This window comes from Vipera ursinii (genome assembly GCF_947247035.1).
Source record: "Vipera ursinii genome assembly, chromosome: 10".
NCBI lineage: Eukaryota > Metazoa > Chordata > Lepidosauria > Squamata > Viperidae > Vipera > Vipera ursinii.
Window position 1 is genome coordinate 18,581,106 of NC_139520.1, and position 21,423 is coordinate 18,602,528.

The following is a 21,423-nucleotide window of genomic DNA, read 5'->3' on the forward strand; positions in this document are numbered from 1 at the left end:
CATTTGACTAATGTCAATAAATAAACACAATTATTAACTTTTATAGTAGTGAGCAGAAACCCAACATAAAGGATCCCTTCTCAGCCCAAAGTAGAGTTTTCACCCAACGATGGCCAGTAAGTTCTTTTGATTATGAGCCCATCAATAGTTCAGTTAGGCAGCCATAGTTAGGGTGAAAAATGTCCCACTGAGCCGTATACATCAACAATATTGCTACTCCATAACTGTTCTGTTGCCTATTGTTAGAACCACGGCAATTATTTTTGTGGCTTCTGCACAACACAACCCCTCCAATGGTTTGCCAAATCAGTGTCACAGTGAAGCCAAATAAGCTACTCCGCACTAGCAATTGTTCCCAAGGAAAACCCAGAGCTTTATTAAAGATATTAACAATTCCAGGTATTGTGTTGTTTCGGGGAAATGCTGTAGTGTACAGTCACAACAGAGGGCTGCAGATGGATCACCAAAAACCGCATGGCCATCTCCTTTGCTATTCACGGCCTTCTTCACCTAGTTTACCTCGAGCTGAGCTTGAATTAAAAGTGTTTACCTTATCTATTATTATACGTTGGGTTTATTTTGTTTCCCTCAGCCTACAATTTTGCTTCTGAGGGAGGCGGCAATTTCGCCTCATGCATTATTTATATTGTCCGAAAGAGCGACTTAATGCCAGTTAATTTAAAAATGATACGTTCGGTGAAATTTCTCATTAAGTGGCTAGAAATTGTCATCCTTCAAACTGTTAATGATGACATAAATTAATAACTGCTTGAGAGAAAATGGAAACTGAAACGCGAGGATGAGGAAAAGGGGGTCCCTTTGCCTGCATATGAAAAAAATGTCAGCTGTCATTACTGCTCTCCCATCACGAAGGAGAAGGCAGCAGACAGCCGTCTGCAGAAATAAAACCATCTTGAGAGAATCAAGCAGGCTCATAACGCACACACACCACACACACACACACATACACACACACACAAAGGACATGGGCACAAATATTGCAACTTAATCTCAGTCCTGCAAGCTCCTGCTTTGCATGGGGAGATATTTATTCCTGTTTCAATATTAAAAAAAATGGGAGGGGGGAAGGAAGCTATTCATAGTCAACAGACTTGAAGTTCACCAACACAAAAGGATGAATTGGGCACGGAAGGCCTTTGGCTAATAAAAATAACCCTATGGCTACATTTTACAGTTGAGGTTGGCACAAAAGCTGCCTAGTAACAGATGCAATGATAATTTGTGACTCATTTACTACCCTATTACTGCTTAATGAAATCTAACATATCACATTAACAATATGGATAAACACTCGTTCCTGATATCTGGCATTTGGCTGTCTTCATTACCATCGTAATTATCATTTGAAATATTATTTCAATAAATATTTAAGGTGCTTCAGGATGCGGGTTTTTTTGTTTTTGCAAGAAAACAAAACCGGGTGACAGCTTTTATGACACCGACACAGGTTTACGCAAAAAAACAAACAAGCCACATCAATTTTTCAACCTAGGTTGTTTTTTAACGGCTAAAGGCACAAGCAAACTGGCAGGCATTAGATTGAAATGCAATATAAGCTTAAAGATGTGACAGGTACAGATTGAAAATGTACCTAATATTGTGGACTAGGTAAGTAAATTTACCTGAAACTTGATGACTGCAAAGCAGTCATCCACAGCATATACATATATACATATATATACATATATATACATATATACATACATACATACATACATACATGCATGCATGCATGTGTGTGTGTGTGTGTGTGTGTGTGTGTGTGTGAAGTATTTGTCAAGGCTTTTTTTGAATACACCTTGCTAATTAACTCTTTCTTTCCTGTTTTTGCCTAACCCAAGGCTATCCACAGGATATAGTCAACTTATAACAGCTCATTATTTGTGTAAATTATTCAAATATATATATATATATATATATATATATATATATATATATATATATATATATATATATATATATATATATATATATATATATATATATATAATTAGATTTCTATACCGCCCTATTCCCGAAGGACTCAGGGCAGTTTACAGGGCAGCATAAAATACAATATAAAAGATAATATAAAATTAAAATAAATTAAATTAATTAAGCCCAACAATTAAAACAATATTTAAAAAGCTAAAACCCTTTCAGTCCAGGCCTGATAAATTGAAAAGACACACACATATTTCAACTGTTCTGTAGTCCTTCTGTAGTATAAATGGTAAAAAATGTTTTAAGCCAGACATGGCAGTTGAATTCATTTTGTAAAAGGGAGTATGAAAAAAAAATCTCCAATAGTTGTGTCATTTATGTGCCTCCCTATAACACAACTATTTTAATCTGCAGCACATTTTGGAAAAATGATATTTGTCATGTTTTCCTGATGTCTACCAAGAGTTTAACTAAAAAAAAGGAGAAAAAAAAGAAGAATCAAAATTGTCTCACGTTATGATTGCTGAAAGTAATGTATAGATAAGCGAATAAGATGAACGTAATCTAAATGAAGACAATGTTTAGCACTGAACTATTCTAAATGATTTAGCCTGTTTCATATTCTGCAAAGTGTCCCCATGTTGTGCAATTTGATTGTGGACAAAAGTCCTCTTATGATCCAGAGAGGACTGGGCAATGTTTTTAAGAGAGTTGCGTTGCCCATCGTGATTATAAAAGAGCTATTAACTTTTCATGCCTTTCTCTCTTAGATTACTTTCGGGAAGAGAGAAAATCCTCCAATCCTTAACAAAAAAAAAAAACCCAAACAGTGCATGTGGTTAAAATGCCATCTGCACTGAAATGTTCAAAACATTTGTTCCTTTTGATAAAAATGCAAATTTGGAGAGCTGTTGTATCAACATATAACAGCCAATGTCTGACACGGTGAATTATCACAGCTGGAATTAAATTGTCTCTGAACAGCTGCTGGCAGCAGAGCCTTCATCAATGTTTGATTCAAATGGAGGAATGAAATTCTACAGAATGAAACATCATGTTGTCATTACAGATGGGGGTGGTGTTCATTACCACAACCAACACCGAAGCAAGCCGATGCCAAGCAATCTTCCCTTATCTAAGCAATCTTGTTGGAAGGAGGAAAGAGAGAGAAAGAAGGAGGGAGAGCCAGGCATTGTTTTAAAACTATGAACATAAAAATACTGCATTGAATACAGCCACATTTATCACGGCTCTCCAATCATTTTTCTCCTCTGTAATTTTTTCTTCTTCTCTACTGTACAAGGATATAAGCAAAAAAAAAAAAAGATTTCTGGCTCAGAGGCAGAAAAGCTATTGATCTTAAAAGACGTTTCTGTTTACAAGGTCCACTCAAATCCAGCTCACATGCTGAAGGAGTTCACTGCAATTTTCATTCTTACAGAACGACAGAGTTGGAAGGCACCTTGGAGGTCTTCTAGTCCAACCCATTGCTCAAGCAGGAGAACCTACACCATTTCAGACCAATGGCTGTCCAGTTTCTTCTTAAAAAACTTCCAGTGTTGGAGCATTCACGGCTTCTGGAGGCAGGTTGTTCCACTGGTTAATTGTTTTAACTGTCAGGAAGTTTCTCCTTAGTTCCAGGTTGCTTCTCTGCTTGATGAGTTTCCATCCGTTTCTTCTTCTCCTGCCTTCAGGGGCTTTGGAAAATCAGTTGACCCTCTCTTCTTTGTGGCAGCCCCTCAAATATTAGAAGACTGCTATCATGTCACCCCTAGTTCTCCAGTACTACAAATGAACCATCAAGAGCAGTAAAAAAAGAAAGCTGGACAAATTCAGCTTGCATTTCTATCCAATTGGAGCAAACATGTATGTTGGCCAAAAGGCAGCTCAGTCTGGAGCAGAGTCACTTTTGCTACCCTGATGTTCTTTAGAAGAGAGGCCCCCAAACTTTGGGGCACCAGGGACCGGTTCTGTGGAGAGAAGTTTTTCTGTGGACCAGAGAGTGTGTGGGTTTGTGTGCTGCCTGCATCCCAAGGATCGAGCTTTGCTTGTTTGTACGGACCGGTTGCTGGCATGCCACAGCCTGCTACCAGTCCATGGACCAGGGGTTGGGGGACCCCTGCCTTAGAAGACCATCAAGGAGAGGTTCAACAGATTGAAAGAACTACAGGAATATTGGGCTGGCAAACGCCTCTCTGCCATCTTTCCCAGATGTTGGCCAAGTTCATCACCCTGTGACCTAGTCAGATTCTGTCAATCAAAGTTAATGCTTCCATTCAACCAAGACTCTCTCTATGGAGAGTCTCCTCCTTATCTTTCCCAGAAAACAAATGATCCTGCAAACCAGTCGTGTTCCCTTTGTTTTCCTAAGAACCTAAATTAAAAAATAAGGTTTTTGTATGTATCTATGGCCCTAATTAGTTGATGAGGATTCAATGAATTTGCTTTAAGATGTACGCCTGGACTGTGCCTTAAATCTGCCTCCTTCTGGCTGCCTTTATGCATGTGCTTGTATGCGTGTGCATTTATGTATGTATACTCATTAATTTTTGCACAGTTCTGAACCACCTATCTCCCCTTATTTGTCTATGTAACAAACTGCAGGAGAAGGAGTGACAGAAACTGTGGGAGGTGCTAAAAAAGGGATCAGTCTAGAATCCTTATGTAGCCACAAACTAAATCCAACCTCTCTTGAATTCCGTGGATCCTTATCTAACTCCAAATAGGAAATAACCATTAGTTGAGATGATTCCTCTGCATAGAGATTTTAGCAATAAATCAGTTGTAACTGGACCCCTCACGTGTGGAGCTGGTCTTTCATGCCTGAACAAATACATGCAAGCACACACACACACATACACACACACATACACACGCACATGCAGAGACAAACATACACACACATTTGCAGATTTGTTTTTATTGACCTGCTACATAACTAACACTCTTTCAGACAACCAAATTGACCCACAATGGTAAAATGTCAGGTTATTTTCTCTCTCATTAAAGACTTTATTTTATGTTCCATAAAACACAGAAAATTTAGCGCTTTGCCCATCACCTACTGAAAGGCTGAAAAAATGGTAAAAGTGAACAACAGAATTACAGTGTAAAGCAAAGAGGAATAAAGTGTTTGCAGGGGGTGAGGATGTGATACTTACCTCATTCGCTGCAAAAAATGCGTTATTTGCTTCTGCCATATTCATGTAGTTATTGTTGCCAAACTAAAAAGAAAAGTATGATGTTAATATATTGCATTCTATTACATTATGCTATATTATACTGTATAACACGTCCTGGAAAATGTAAAGGGTATATATATAAGAACAACTTGGATCCTAATGCTGTAGGAGTGGGGAATGTAAAACAAATTAATTTGCTAAGTTTCAACAACTCTTAATCGAATGTTCAGTTGGAAATTCTGAGAACTGTCTGGCACCAGTTGATTTTAAACATCTTGCTTCAAGTGTTCCTTCCACAACCGTTGCATCTCAATATATGTATTTATGTTTACCATTTTTATTTAGAATAACTTTGCCCCTCCCTTTCGGGCAAAACTGTTTTAAAAGAAGCATAATATAATGGTACTATAATAACAATGCACATATTAAAGCATGATTATGCCATAGATATCTGCAAGACTCACAAGATTATGACAGCCTAGAAGAGAATCCAATAAAGCTGAAAGGTGAATAAATAACTCACAACCTGGTTTCATTAACGTCAGGAAAAGAATCAAGCTTTTCATACTCAATATAAGTATATATGGTTGATTTACAACCATTCATTTAATGACGGCTTAACGTTACGACGACACTGGAAAAAGTGACTTATGACCATTTTTCATACTTACGACCATTGCAGCATCACATGATCAAAATTCAGATGCTTGGCAATTGACTCATATTTATGACGCTTGCAGGGTCCCAGGATCATGTGATCCCCCTTTGGGACCTCCTGACAAGCAACATCAATGGGGAAGCCATATTCATTTAATGACAATGTCACTAGCTTTAACAATGTAGTGATTCACTTAACAACTTGGGCAAGAAAAGTCATAAAATGCAGCAAAACTCTCTTAACCGTCTTGCTCAACACCATAAATTTTGAGCTATAATTGTGGTCCTACGTCAAGGATTTACCTGTACTTTGTTTTGCGTAAATATCTATTTTATTTATTATTACATTTGTGTACCACTCATTTTGCTCCTGTAAAATAGTCTGCACATTTTGTATGTAACACACGCATATATACACACAGACGCACAATTTTATTACAGGCAGTGTCCATTCAAGTACCATTCAAGACAATTAGTATCGAGTTACCAGAGTCGTGTCAGTTGAGAAGAGAAATTATTTAAATAAAAATTTAAGTGAAATTATTAAAGCTCTGTGTGTGTGTGTGTATATGGGACATCGAAAGGCTATAAAGCTAACACACTGAGTTACCGAAACAAATTGTTAAAGCAAATTAACGATAAGGAACAAAGGTTCCATCATATTTAATAATTAATAATTAAACTATGATTAAACATTTAAGCTGCGTGTGCGATAGAAAGAGAAGCCCAGAAAGAAATCTGAATGGTGTTTATATCCAAAATCAAGGCCTCTAAATTGGGGTTTTGAACAAGAATTTAACTACCAGCTCCTTAATTTACCTCCTCAATTTAACCCTGAAGAAAAAGATTGTTCCCAAAAGCAACAGATGAAAGTCAAACCTTCATATACCTGGTTTTATTTTTTGTTCTTGTAGCTTTTTATTATTGTTTTGCTTTAAATGGCTAAATTTTATTAGAATGTTACATTTTACTTCAAAGTTACCAGAAAGACAGCTGAGAGAACTACAAACCATTCCTTACAACACTTCTCTGAGTTGTGAAAAGAACAATGATTCCCACAAGCATTAAGTTTTGACAACCAACAGGAAATTATTGCATATTCTGGCTATGAGTGCAAGATATATCATCGCGTCTCTACAAGCAGCAATTTACTACATACAAGAGACTGCTCAATCTTGCTCATGGTATGTCAGAAATCTCAGTACAGGTAGTCCTCAACTTACGACCACAATTGAGCCCAACATTTCTGTCGTTAAGTGAGACAGTTTGTTAAGTGAGTTTTGCCCCATTTTTATAACGCGATCCCCTTTTGTGATCTTCTGAGGAGCAGACACAATGGGGAAGCTGGATTCATTTAACAATCACGTTACCAACTTTAGCAACTGGAGTGATTCCGTTAAGAACTGTGGCAAGAGCGGTCGTAAAAAGGTGCAAAATTCACTTAACAACTTGTCTCACCTAGCAAGAGACATTTTGGGCTTAGTTGTGGCCACTGGTCAAGGATTACCTATAGAGGCACGAAAGAATGGTGTCAATAATGAAATGGACGTCATGATCTAAAGCCTGGGACTTTTGCAAGCAAGATCTTGTCGAGTATCAGGACAACAAGTGCAAAAAGTACAATGCCTTGGTAAGGCCACACCTGGAATACTGCATCCAGTTTTGGTCACCACGATGTAAAAAAGATGTTGAGACTCTAGAAAGGGTACAGAGAAGAGCAACAAAGATGATTAGGGGGCTGGAGGCTAAAACATATAGGGAACAGTTGCTGGAATTGGGTATGTGTAGTTTAATGAAGAGAAGGGTGTGGGGTGACATGATAGCAGTGTTCCAATATCTCAGGGGCTACCACAAAGCTATTCTCCAAAGCATCTGAGGGCAGGATGAGAAACAATGGTTGGAAACTGATCAAGGAGAGAAGCAACCCAGAACTAAGGAGAAACTTCCTGACTGTTAGAACAATTAACCAGTGGAACGACCTGCCTCCAGAAGCGGTGAATGCTCCAACACTGGAAGTTTTTAAGAAGAGACTGGACAGCCATTTGTCTGAAATAGTATAGGGTTTCCTGCCTTAGCAGGGGGTTGGACGAGATGACCTCCAAGGTCCCTTCCTCCTCCTCCTCCTCCTCCTCCTCCTCCTCCTCCTCCTCCTCCTCCTCCTCCTCCTCCTCCTCCTCCTCCTCCTCCTCCTCCTTCTTCTTCTTCTTATTATTATTATTATTATTATTATTATTATTATTATTATTATTATTATTAAAAGGTGGTATTTTGTTTTGTGATGCCACTACTTCAGTTCTCACTCTTTATCATCCCTTAGCCCTAAATCGAACTTCAACCTCTCTCCCACAGGAACTCTTCCTCTCGAAAGAAAAAAAAGTGGGGGGGAAATTAGCAAAATCTGAAAGAAAAACACAGCCTGCCTGGATTCATTTTATCTCAATGTTTCAGAAAACGTGCCAAACATAAGAAGTTGGAAGACCAGGAGGGCCACAAAAATGTAAAAAAAAAAAGCCTCATTCATGGGAAGCATGTGAGGAATTTTAATCAAAATGTGTAGCTGAGGGGGTGAGGACATACCCTTCCATTCATTCCTGCACTGTTTACATGTCTTTCCCCCCTCCCATGTTTTCTGGCAAAACTTTAAATTTACTGCATGTACATTTCATTACTGTACTCCAAGTTCTTGATGCAGATGTAACCAGAATTAAAGACTGCACTAAATTCCAGACGTATGTCAGATCAAACTTTGCAGAGAGCAAATATTTTGATTCTCTACTGGAAACAATGGGGGGAAAGCTGTTTGTTCTATTTCTATTTCTATCTCTCTATCAAATCATAATCTAGAGAGGAGTTCAAATTGAAAGCATTTCCTTGTTTCCTTCCAACACTTGTTCTAATTTTAAAAGAAACCCACCAGTCATTCTTTTAAGGGCAGGACATGTCAGGGCTGCCAAATCCGGGCTGCAAAGATGCAGACAGCCATTAGAGAGCAGCAAAGAGATCCAGAAACCCTTCATTGCCATCTTGCAGTTACTGGAATGTTTGCAGCTCTGATCTCGGAGCTCAAGGAAAGAAAATGAAGAGAAGTAACTCAAGAAGGGAAGAAGAGAGGCAAGGAATTCTCCGTAGGTAAAACCACAAATATCCACAGGTGGACCTCGGCTTATGACCACCACTGAAACTAGAGCTTCTGTTGCTAAACAGTGCGGTTGTTAAGTGAGCGATGCTTGAGGTTCTGTCCTTTCTTGCCCAGGTGACTGAATCATGGTAATCATTACATAAACCTGACTCCTCCCACTGCTTTTGTTTGTTAAAAGCAGGGCGGGAAGGGAGCAAATGGGGAACACATCACCCTGGGAAGCTGAATCCGCAAAAAATAAATTGGCCAAGTGCCCAAATTGTGGAATCACCGCAATGATTGCACAAGTGCGAGGACTGGCCATAAATCACTAATCTGGCCATCGTCATTTCAAACAGTCATTAAACAGATGGTCGTAAGTGAAGGACTACCTGTATTGTACTGTACTACCTGCGCTACCTTGACATACTCTCCCCGAGGCCTCTGGGCAGTGGAGTCTAAATGAAGATGCCTTAAGTGGCGATGCTAAACTATTCACAATCTCCACCCAAATCCATAGGGGCTTACTTTGAGTAAGCTTACTTCTGATACAGAATAACAGAACAGAATAATGGGGCTGGAAGGGACCTTGGAGGTCTTCTAGTCCAACCCTCTTGCTCAGGCAGGAAACCCTATAACCTTTCAGACAAATGGCTGTCCAATCTCTTCTTAAAAACCTCCAGTGTTGGAGCGCCCAGAACTTCTGGAGGTAGGTTGTTCCATGGATTAATTGTTCTCACTGTCAAGAAGTTTCTCCTTAGTTCCAGGCTGCTTCTCTCCTTGATTAGTTTCCATCCGTTGCTTCTTGTCCTGCCTTCAGGCGCTTTGGAGAAGAGGTTGACCCCCCCCCCCTCTTCTTTGGGGCAACCTCTTAGAAATAGCAGTAGCACTTAGACTTATATACCACTTCACAGTGCTTTACAGCCCTCTCTAAGCGGTTTACAGAGTCAGCACGTTGCCCCTCCCCAACAATCTGGGTCCTCATTTTACCAACCTTGGAAGGATGGAAGGCTGAGTCAACCTTGAGCCAGTCGGGATCGAACTCCTGGCAGTCGGCAGAATTAGCCTGCAATGCTGCATTCTAACCAGTGCGCCACCACGGTTCTTAGATAATGGAAGACTGCTATCATGTCACACCTCGTCCTTCTCTTCATTAAATGAGACATAGCCCATTCCTGCAAGCGTTCTTCGTATGTTTTAGCCTCCAATCCCCTGATCAACTTTGTTGCTCTTCTCTGCACTCTTTCTAGAGTCTCTGGCAATTTTATGCCAATTTTACACCAATGCAACGTAAAAAATCTAATAATCTAGACAAAAGGAAAAAAGGCTGTGATGGAAATAATCCTCTGAACAGTTAACATGTGCATGTAATTAATGTAAGATCTACAACTAAACAGCTACGAATTGTATCCATTAATTAGCACTGGCCCTAGAGAAATGAGAAGGGGGGGGGAATCAGTAAAAACATTAGCACTAAACTGTGCCAGCCTCTGATGAAACAGAGCTCTGGTGGCATCTGAAATGAAGCAGCTGGCACTAGCCGACCGAGCAATTTAAGAACTTTTCACCTGAGGTCTGGCGAGCTGGAGGTACAAAGCATTCTCTCCCTATCTTTTGTCTCTCTATGAGGCTTATTATTAATGGTTTTTAATTTAGCAAATTCTCGATGATCAGCTGGGAAATGTTATAAATCACACACCAAACAGAACAAAGAGTTTCCCCCCCCCCAGTCGAAGATTTTAATTTTGGAGAGGCAGTTCAGAAGGACCTGTCACCTGCTCTTCAAGGCTCCCATTTCACGAGGGGTCTGAATTCAAGTTTTTGGGGGGGAGGGGGTTGTTGTTGTTTGAAGCCTTTGTCTCAGTTTAGCTCTAGTCGGATTACACAGGTAGTTCTGGACTTACAGCGGTTTATTTACTAACCGTTTAAAGTTACAACGGCACTCTCTTAAGCGGTTTACAGAGTCAACCTATCGCGCCCGACAATCTGCCTCCTCATTTTACCGACCTTGGAAGGTTGGAAGGCTGAGTCAACTTTGAGATGGTCAGGATCAAACTCTGACAAGCAAAGTCAATGGGGGAAGCCGGAGTCACTTGACAAGCATGTGTTTTGCTTAACAACCATGTGACATCAATTTCAGATCCAATACGCTGAAGAAATGAATTGCATACTGGGGTACTTGGAAAAAGAATTTCAGGGAATAAGACTTTAAATTCCTGCACTGCTTTCTGCAAAAATCCAAGTCAATTTAAGCATTCTGTCTGTATTGATAGATAGATGATAGATAGATAGATAGATAGATAGATAGATAGATAGAGATAGATGATAGATAGATATAGATAGATGATAGATAGATAGATAGATGAGAGAGAGAGAGAGAGAGAGAGAGAGAGAGAAGATAAGATAGATAAATGATAGGTAGGTAGGTAGAAATAAGATCTAGTTTTATTGTAAAGATACGATAAAGAAAAAAACCCTAGTCTGAGACCACCATTAATTCCATTGAAACTCATTTTCTTTTAGGCCCTGTGTTGCCTCGTAAGTCAGGTGATTCGTTCACTAAAAGGATCAATAAGAGTTCTCTTCTCTTAACTTTCCTTGGCTTCTGTCTTTGGTGCTAAGCAATTTTCTACCGTTAGAAAACTGAAATTGGAATCAATTGTCTTCAGAGCTTGCTTGAAGTGTGGAGAATTAGAAATCAACATTACAGACGTAGAGAGTTAGTCATATTGCCCCTTTTAGCATCACACCCTTTTGCTTTGCATTTCTGGCAAGAAAAGGAGGAATGTACTGATTCCCAAAGATGCAATTAAGAACCAAAACTTAATTATTTTACAGCCTTAACTACTGTATCTTAATCACTGCACCAGATAACATCTTCTCTGCATTTGGAGGGGATTTGATTGCTTTCCAGGATTAATAATCAGAACTGTCTAGCAAATAAAATGTTTGATAAAAGCAGGAATTAAAAATTAAGTGTCTGAAAGTGGGGGGAGAGGCATTTTGAATTCATCGTGTTCATAATTCCTTTGACTGCCTGAAATGCCAAGCGAAGTGAATGGAGGAATTTAAGTTTTGTTTCACTAATGAGGAATCACATGGAAATCAGGTTAACACAAACCATAAATCAAAAGATGAGAAGCTGGATGAATGCTATTTCAGCAGGGTTACTCCAAACACTAGAATGTAGTACTTTCTCATAGCAACAACAAAACCAACAACAACAACAACAAGGATACAAAAAGAGGAGTACAAAAAAAATCAGCTTTAGCCAAGCAAGTTTGTCATTGCAGATTTCTCAGAGAATAAATTAAAATACACTGGGCAATGTAATTTCTGAAAAAGTGACTTATGACCATTTTTCACACTTATGACCGTTGCGGCATCCTCATGGTCACATGATCAAAATTCAGACACTTGGCAACTGATTCGTATTGATGACGGTTGCTGTGTCCCAAGGTCACGTGATCTTGTTTGGATAAGGAAAGACAATGGGGAAGCCAGATTCATTTAACAACCAAGTAACTAGCTTAACAACCGTCTCACTTAGCAACAGAAATTTTGGGCTCATATGTGAAGCCTACTTTTATTCACCTCCCAGTGAATAACACTGCATTTCTTTAAAGAGCCATAGCAGTCTATGTATTTATCTATCATTTTTAGAACATTTTCCTGTTCAGTGAATCAGTTCCATAACGGTTAGTATAGAAGTCACAGACAATATGAAATCTAGCCACTGAATTTAAATCTGAAAGCCTTTTATTCTTCAAAATCCTAAAAGCTGGGGCTTTATACCACTGTTGGACACGCCTACAACATTTCCTCAAACCGATTTCAACCGCAGCTAATTATATTGCAGTTGGTCTCTAAGTAGCTTTTCTTAGACTCTCCTATCAAATTTCACGTATGGAAGTGAACATTCTGAATTCTAACCTGTAAATATTATTTAGTTCCATCGCAGGCTCTCCAGTGATGAAGGGGGAAAATTAATGTAGAAAACAGAGGGCAATACGTTATAATAAGAATAACAAAAGGTTAGCCGAGGTACGTTTAGGTTAAACACAGCAGCGAACATACAAGATCTTACTTCTCTGATATAGTCATACCATTCCCCTGCAAAGAAACAGATTCTGAACTTAATTGCTAGATATGTAATAACCACCTAATAATATATTTCCTCTTATGTAACTGGTTTGGCATGAATAGTGGCGATACTATTTTTGGATAAAACATTTCAATTAAATAACAGATGATTAATTATACAACGGGATTCTCATCCACTATAAGACTTCTTTGGTTTTGACATGCCATATTAAAGCAACTTTTTTAATACCCCAGGATATTATTGAGAAACCTTCTGTATAAACCAGGGTTGAAAAAAATACTTTTTTAAAATTGCAGTCCTGAATAGAAACCCAAAATAAATGAAAATGTGTATCAATTCAAAACAAAAGTACAAACGCAGCCCATCAGTTGTAACTTGACGTCATACAAATTTTCCTTATGGTTGAAAACTTAACTTGGAAACTTGATTTTAAGTACTTTTTCCTGTTTAGTTGGTCACTGTTTTAGCAGAACATTGTTTTCCTTCAAAACTCCAACACGTGGTAATTCATGAAAATTCACTCATGGTACCTGACGTGACATAAGAACATTTCCACTTCTCCTGTGACTAACTAACATAGATGGGAGTAGAACATACTCTTCCATTTTCTGGAAGTTAATCAACGAACAATATATACAGCTGGGATGCCTGAATAATGCACATAAAGGTAATGAGACCAATACCAGGAGATAGTCCTCAATTTAGAACATAGAATGATAGAGTTGGAAGGGACCTCGGAGGTCATCTAGTCCAACCCCCTGCTCAAGCAGGAAACCCTACACCATTTCAGACAAAGGGTTGTCCAGTTTCTTCTTCGAAACCACCAAGTAGTGATGGAGCACCCACAACTTCTGGACCAAGCTGTCCCACTGATTGTCTTCTTTGTCAGGAAATTTCTCCTAAGTTCTAGGTTGCTTCTTTCCTTGGTTAGTTTCCATCCATTGTTTCTTGTCTTGCCTTTTGAGGCTTTGGAAAACAGTGTGACCCACCCCTTGGTTTTTTTTAGGAGCCCTTCAAATATTGGAACATTGCTATCATGTCATCGCTGGTCCTCCTTTTCATTCAACTTGTTGTTGTTAGTTGCAAAGTCGTGTCCGACCCATCGCGACCCTATGGACAATGTTCCTCCAGGCCTTCCTGTCCTCTACCATCTTCTGGAGTCCATTTAAGCTCACGCCTACTGCTTCAGTGACTCCATCCAGCCACCTCATTCTCTGTCGTCCCCTTCTTCTATTGCCCTCAATCTTTCCCAGCATTAGGCTCTTCTCCAGTGAGTCCTTCCTTCTCATTAGGTGGCCAAAGTATTTGAGTTTTAGCTTCAGGATCTGGCCGTCTAAAGAGCAGTCAGGGTTGATCTCCTCTAGGACTGATGGGTTTGATCGCCTTGCAGTACAAGGAACTCGCAGGAATCTTCTCCAGCACCAGAGTTCAAAGGCTTCAATTCTTTGGCGCTCAGCCTTTCTTATGGTCCAGCTTTCACTGCCATACATTGCAACTGGGAAGACCATAGCCTTGACTATACGCACTTTTGTTGACAGGGTGATGTCAACTAGACATGCCCAATTCCTGCAACTGTTGTTCTTCGTGTGTGTTAGCCTCTGACCCCCCTAATCATCTTTGTTGTTCTTCTTGATCATGTGACCTTGGGGATGCCGCAACTAAGAACTGAGACAAATGAACTCAAAATTTCCATTGCTAAGCAACACACCTGTTGAGTGAATTTTGCTTGATTTAGCTAATCGGAAGGTTGCAAAAGGAGATCACCGTTCATTTAGTGATGTTCAAAGTTGCAATGGCAATGGGGGAAAAAGTGACTTATGACCATTTTTCAGGCTTACAACCACGGCAGCATCCCCAGGGTCACACAATCCAAATTCAGACACTTGGTAACTGGCCCCTTTTTATGACAACTGCGGTGTCCCATGGTCACGTGATCCCCTTTGCAACCTTCTGACAAGCAAAGTCAATGGGGAAGGCAGATTCACTTAACCACCGTGTTACTGACTTAACAACTGCAGTGATTCCCTTAACAACTGTGGCCAGAAAGATGGTAAACTGGAGGGAAAACTCACCGAACCACGGCCTAGGAATTTTGCAATAGTCATTTGGGACTCAAAATTGTGGCTGTTAAGTTAAGGTCTGCCCTCAGTGGTTTACAGAAACTTTTTCCTGATGTAATGTAAGATGCGTTGTGATTTCAGTGACAATACTCCTCAGCCATGTGGGCCAAACTTCGTTTGAAAGCCAAGGAAACTGTGAGGTTAGCGCATGCAGCCTCTCCCTTTAACACACACACACACACAAACCCTTCATTCCTATCACGGAAATCTGAACAAGCGTTTTTGAGAGATCCTGTCATCCTCAGGATTAGCTTGCAACAAACAGAAATACATACAGAAGAGTTTAAATTTTAAAGTAAAGCATCTGACTTATATCAGTTTGACACTTCCAGATAAGATATGGCAGCAGAACAGGTTATAGTTTCAATAATAATTTCTGATTGGCATGTCATTCCTTCTAACTACCGTTTGGCATCTCTCCAGAGAAAAGAGCAGAGCACTGTTAGGGGAAAAAATTTTCTCTTTGTATAATTCAGTATTTACACAGCCTGGGCTCTCTTGCTGTAAAGAGAAAGCATTTAAGCTGTTCAGCTTTAAAAGATTTGGATCACCATACCACAGGCCCTTCTCTTCCCCCACAAAATAATGTTTTGGTTTGGTTTGGGTTTTTCCCCCCTACAAGCAGGTGACAATTTTGTTTAAAAATGTTCACACCACGGCTAAATAATCTCTCAAGGTTAGGAGAGGGAAAGAAAGGGTTGAGAACCCTCTGATTGCTTCGGTGCAGCTGCTCAAACAATTTCTATCTCGGCAAGATTTGCATATTTCTGAATATTCTCTTTCAAACCCCCGCATTTTTGTGAGCAAAATCAATTTTGTCCAAGACAAAAAATAAATAAAAACAAAAGTGAGATTTGGCGCAATGATTTTAAGCTTTTAAATAAACATGAACTCCACAGTATGAAGAGGTCCAGCCTGGCTTTGAAGAAAGGGCTTCTGGTTGTTAGCTTGCACGGATATCAATTGTCAGGGACACATTTTTAACATGCAGCAGAGAAAAGACTGGAAACAAAGAACAAGTCGAATGCAACAGAACTGAAGGAAGAAGAAGAAGAAAGAAGAGCCAACCCCTAATTATGTGGCCACAATGGCAGATGGATACTAAATTTAATTCCAGCCAAATGCTAAATGCCAAAATCAATATTTATAGACGCTGAGTGAAAAAACGCAAACAGGGATGATATATGAAATCAGGTTCGAGAAAATAAACACAAATGCAAAACGGCTCTCGCCAAACATTCAAACCAAAACATTATCCTATCTGAACCTTTTTAATGCCCTGTTAATAGTCACTGTTTGCACACCTCAAAGAGGAGAGCGTTGCGGCCCAGTTGTTCAAATCTATACAAATTTAAGAAACATGCATTGCCAGTGAATTACTCATCTATCAGTCTATTATATGCTGCTGCAGGACTGACTGTATTAAACAAATCACTCCGTACCATTGAGGAATACAAGCTATATACAGAGCAGAGGTTATTGTGTAATTTAAATCTTGGCTACCTTCCCAGTCCTCTACAAGACTCCAATTTGTGAAAATGGTTGCTCTCTGCTACTGCCAAAAAGCCTGCAAGAAAATGGCATTGGAAGCTTTCCAGAAATATGTCTGCAAAATGCCAATCAACAACTCACCAAAGATTAACAATACGACTCTACCAAATTAATTTAAATTATGGAAACATATGGGTTGGAAGGCTTGCGTTACATTTTAAAATACCTTCTTCGGCACCCACATTTGTAAAAACTAGGTGCTGTACCACCACCCTCGTGCATTCAAACTTTTTTACTCGGCTGCTAAATTTTCTTTAGGATAAGACAGGGAAAATTGTTAATAGTTTTGCTAAAGGGCTTTGCAAGGCACGGTTTTGAAATGGTTTTGTCAGAGGGAGAGAGAGAGGGAGGGAGAAAGAGAGAGAAAGAGGGAGAAAGAGAGAGAGGGAGAGAAGGGGATCAACATACTTATGATTAGTTTGGTTTCTTTCCACTAAATAAGACAAAAATGTTTCATTTGCATAATTGGGATATGCTGGGGGGGGAAAGAAAGGAAAATTCGTTATGCCTCAGTGAACAAATCCTAAATTGTGTGTGCATTTTAAATGAGGTAACTCTTTTTTTTTTTGTTCTCTCACAGTCTCAGAATTTTAACTTGCCTGGAAGATTTATATAAAATCAGTTTTCGGTTTCAGCCCAGAAACACAGCATATGGAAGCAGTCCCTTGGAAATACTCAGAAAATCTTTTTATTATTATTATTCCACCCCCCCACCCCCGCTTCCTTCACACTAAGTATTGATATCTGTTTTTAACTCCTTGATGTTGCCTTCCCATTATATTACAGAAAGTATATAAGTGAGAAACATTAAAGAAAAATCAATGACAAGGCTGGCTGTATTAGTCATTAGTATATGCTGGATTTGGGGGAGGGGGCGTTGGCAGTGAGGGTCTCCTGTTTCTCTTCACTGCTTTTCTATTATTGCCCAACTAATGGAAATACATCAAACAAATGTTCTACAAGAGCCATATATATTAAAACTGACCTATTCATCTAGGAGGCACGAGGGGGGGGGAAACGCTGCTCACTTTCAGTCCAAATATGACACTGATAAATGGAAACGTGAGGCTCCACCACACACCCCTCAGTAACCTAAACTGGGTGCCCACCAGGTGACCCTTTCCCGGCCAAATTTCTCCATTCGTCTTCATTAGGGTGACCATATCAGTTTCTGAACCTTCCTGTCATATCTGGGCCTTACCTTCTTGTTTTTTTTCCCCTGGAAGTTGGGAGTTTCTAAATACAGGTAGTCCTCGGCTTCCAGCCATTCGAACGGCACTAGAAAAAAGTGATTTATGACCGTTTTCTAAGCTTATGACCTATACGGGATCACCATAGTCACATGATCAAAATTCAGGTGCTTGGCAACTGACATGTACTTATGACGGTTGCAGCATCCTGGGGTGTGTGTGTACATGATCCCCTTTTGTGATGACAACAACAACAACAACAGTTGGAAGGGACCTTGGAGGTCATCTAGTCCAACCCCCTGCTCAGGCAGGAAACCGTATACCATTTCAGACAAATGGCTCTCCAGTCTCTTCTGACAAGCAAAGTCAATGGGGGAAGCCAGATTCGCTTAACAACCGTGTTCCTTACTTCACAAGGGCAGCAATTCACTTAGCGACTGTGGCAGGGAAGGTCGTAAAAATGGGGCAAATCTCACCTGACCAACGTCTCACTTCGCCACAGAAATTTTCGGCTCAATTGTGGTCATAAGTCAAAGGGTTACTTATACATCATGACCGACTGAGTTCCTTTTCCTCAATGTTGGCAAAGTAGCATTGCTCCATGTTTCTGTCCCTTGGCCCTTGGGTGTGACATTGGGATGTTATTGTGGTTTTATTCTGCGTTTTAATATTTATTGTAAAGTAGCTGGCGGGCATTTGTAGCCCAAGGTCAGAATGGAGATAGAAATTCATGGCTTCTGCTGAGCAATTATTATCCTCTATCACACTGGAATCTACTCAGGCCAACAGTGGTATATTTAGATTAATTAATGGAGGCACCCATACATTGAGAGCTAACTAACAGTGATAAAAAAATAATTTGGGTTGGAGTTACCCTTTGGGGGTTTTCTACCTCAGGCCTAAAATGGTTTCTCTCTTTCCTGCCTGAAGCAATAAACGTGAACAGCAGCAAATCCAGAATGGCATCACTGAACATCTGGCAGCCATTTTCCCTCCATATTTAGAAGTAAACGATGGGAAATAATATATTAACCTGCCAATAGGTTTAAAGCTCCTGTAAAAGTTATCCCACTGGAACAATGGAAACAACGGATGGAAACGAATCAAGGAGAGAAGCGAGCTAGAACTAAGGAGAAATTTCCGGATGGTGAGAACAATCAACCAGTGGAACGGCTTGCCTCTGGAGATTGTGGGTGCTCCATCACTGGAGGTTTTCAAGAAAATATTGTGTACAGGATCTCCTGCTTGAGCAGGGGGCTGGACTAGAAGACCTCCAAGGTCCCTTCCAACTCTGTTATCCTGTTACGCTCCGATTCAAAGACTTCTACCCCGGATGGGCAGCTTAGTTCTACCACCTCCTTTCCTTTATGCCCCCCTACCCCCCCCAAAAAAAATAATACTGGGGATGAAAGTTGTGGAGGTTGTGTGTGTGGGGGGGAATCACCATTATTTTGCACATATGCAAATGAACTACTAATTTGCTGTTCTTTAAATGGGCCCTACATCTGCCTCGTGAGACTGACATGTCAACCTTCTTAACAGTCCAGCATCTCTTCAATAAGATCCCCTAAACAAGGGGTAGACAACTTCGGCTCTTTCATGACTGGTGGACGTCAACTCCCAGAATTCCTGAGCCAGCCGGCTCAGGAATTCTGGGAGTTGACGTCCACCAGTCATAAAAGAGCCGAGGTTGCCTACCCCGGCCCTACACCTATTCAGAACCATTTTTTTTCCTCTTTGGGGGTCTTGAAAATGCAGCTCTGTATTCAAATGAAATAAGGCAATAATGAAATTGCTTCCCATTCATTTGCTGTTCTGAGTGAGTTTGAACCGGGAGATTCAGCATTCTTAAATCAAATTCAATGAGTTTCATTACATTAAAAAGACTGACTGTTCTAGCCTCATTATTTTTCCTTTTTTCCCCCCAATAGGACAGCAATAATGGCAGGTGCCTTGATTTATTCTACGTTAATCAAGATGAGTATTATTATTATTTTTGTTATATAAAATAGCTACTGTATTTTGAGAAGATGGAATGGGAGAAAGGAAATATTAAAAGAGGATCCACAGCAACCTCCGAGAACTGCAATCCTCACTTGATTACCAAAGGGAATTGTATTATTCCCTCCCCGAAAATTATCGAAAAAAGCATACAACCTTGACTCCACATCTGGATTTTCACCCAAGAGCCAGCGAGAAAGAGGAAAAGCTCCATCTTAAATCAGATTTCAGCTAGTGCAAGCAGAGGGAAAGAGTTAGGGTGTGGCTGTTCTTTCATAATATTAAAGCTTGGGTTATTCAACAAAGAGGAATTTGGGAAGAGACATGACAGGTTGTAGCTTAAAAGGGGGAAATATAGGCTTCATCTATCAGCACACGGTAGCCTGTGGAGCTGACGCCCTTAACATGAACTCAAAGGAATTTAAATTTACTGAAGAACCAGGCTCTCAATGATTACTCTTCGTCATGGCTGTATCTTCAGAACTTTAGACAGTTGGTTTCTTAGGGGCAAATTGGAGAATATTACATGGCAAAATCCTATTGCCGCATGACATGCTAATACAGGGGTCTTCAAACTTGGCCCTTTTATGACTTGTGGACTTCAACTCCCAGAATTCCTCAGCCAGCATGCCTGGCTGAGGAATTCTGGGAGTTGAAGTCCACAAGGGAACAAAGGGCCAAGTTTGAAGACCCCTGTACTAACAGGTCGTAGCAAGAGGGTAATTTGGTAAATAAGATATTGAACCCAATGGCTTCTGAGTTAAAATAAAACTGCAACCATCTACAGATGCATGGCTACAAACGCACAAACCTACCATCAAGAAGGTATATACAGGTAGTCCTTGGCTTACGACAGGTAGTCCTTGACTTATGACCACTGGGACCATACTTTCCGTTTGTTAAGCCAGACAGTTGATAAGTAAGTCACATCCAATTTCACAGCCTTTTGTGCCAGGGTTGTTCAGCAAATCACTGGCCGTTGTTAATAACATGGCCGTTAAGTGAATCTGGTTCCCCCATTGACTTTGCCTGTTGGAAGTCAACTAGGAAGGCCACAAACCTGGAATTAAGGAAAAACGTCCTAACAGTGAGGACAATTAACCAGTGGAACAGTTTGCCACCAGAAAAAAAGTGGGTCTCTCCATCACTGGAGATTTTTAAGAAGAGACTAGAGTAGACAATCACTTGTCTGAGATGGTATAGGTTCTCCTGCTTGAGCAGAGGGCTGGACTAGAAGACCTCCAAGGTCCCATCCAGCTCTATTCTGATTGATGGATTGAAATGGCGATCCCAGGACCCTGCAACTGTCGTAAATACGTGCCAATTGCCAAGTGCCCGAATTCTGATCACGTTGACTATGGAGATGCTGCAATTGTCATAAGTTGAGTACTGACTGTAAGCCTCTTTTTCCAGCGCCTTTTATAACTTTGAACGGTCGCTAAATGAATGTTTGTAAGTTGAGGATCATCTGTACAGAGAGAGCTATCTTCTTCACTCGTACTCTGGAGTTTTTCTGTAGACTATCAGCTTCTTCATTCTTATTGTGCTGCCAGGA

At 40.1% G+C, this 21,423-nt stretch overlaps 1 protein-coding gene across 1 annotated transcript in view; it reads right to left on the bottom strand.

The window, feature by feature from the left end:
* Positions 1 to 21,423, bottom strand: part of TOX3 (TOX high mobility group box family member 3) — a 70,620-nt gene that overhangs the window by 16,632 nt on the left and 32,565 nt on the right. Inside the window, exon 2 of the mRNA XM_083370203.1 lies at positions 5,106 to 5,168. Coding sequence (XP_083226329.1) covers positions 5,106 to 5,168 — 63 coding nt within the window. The remainder of the gene's footprint in view (positions 1 to 5,105; positions 5,169 to 21,423) is intronic.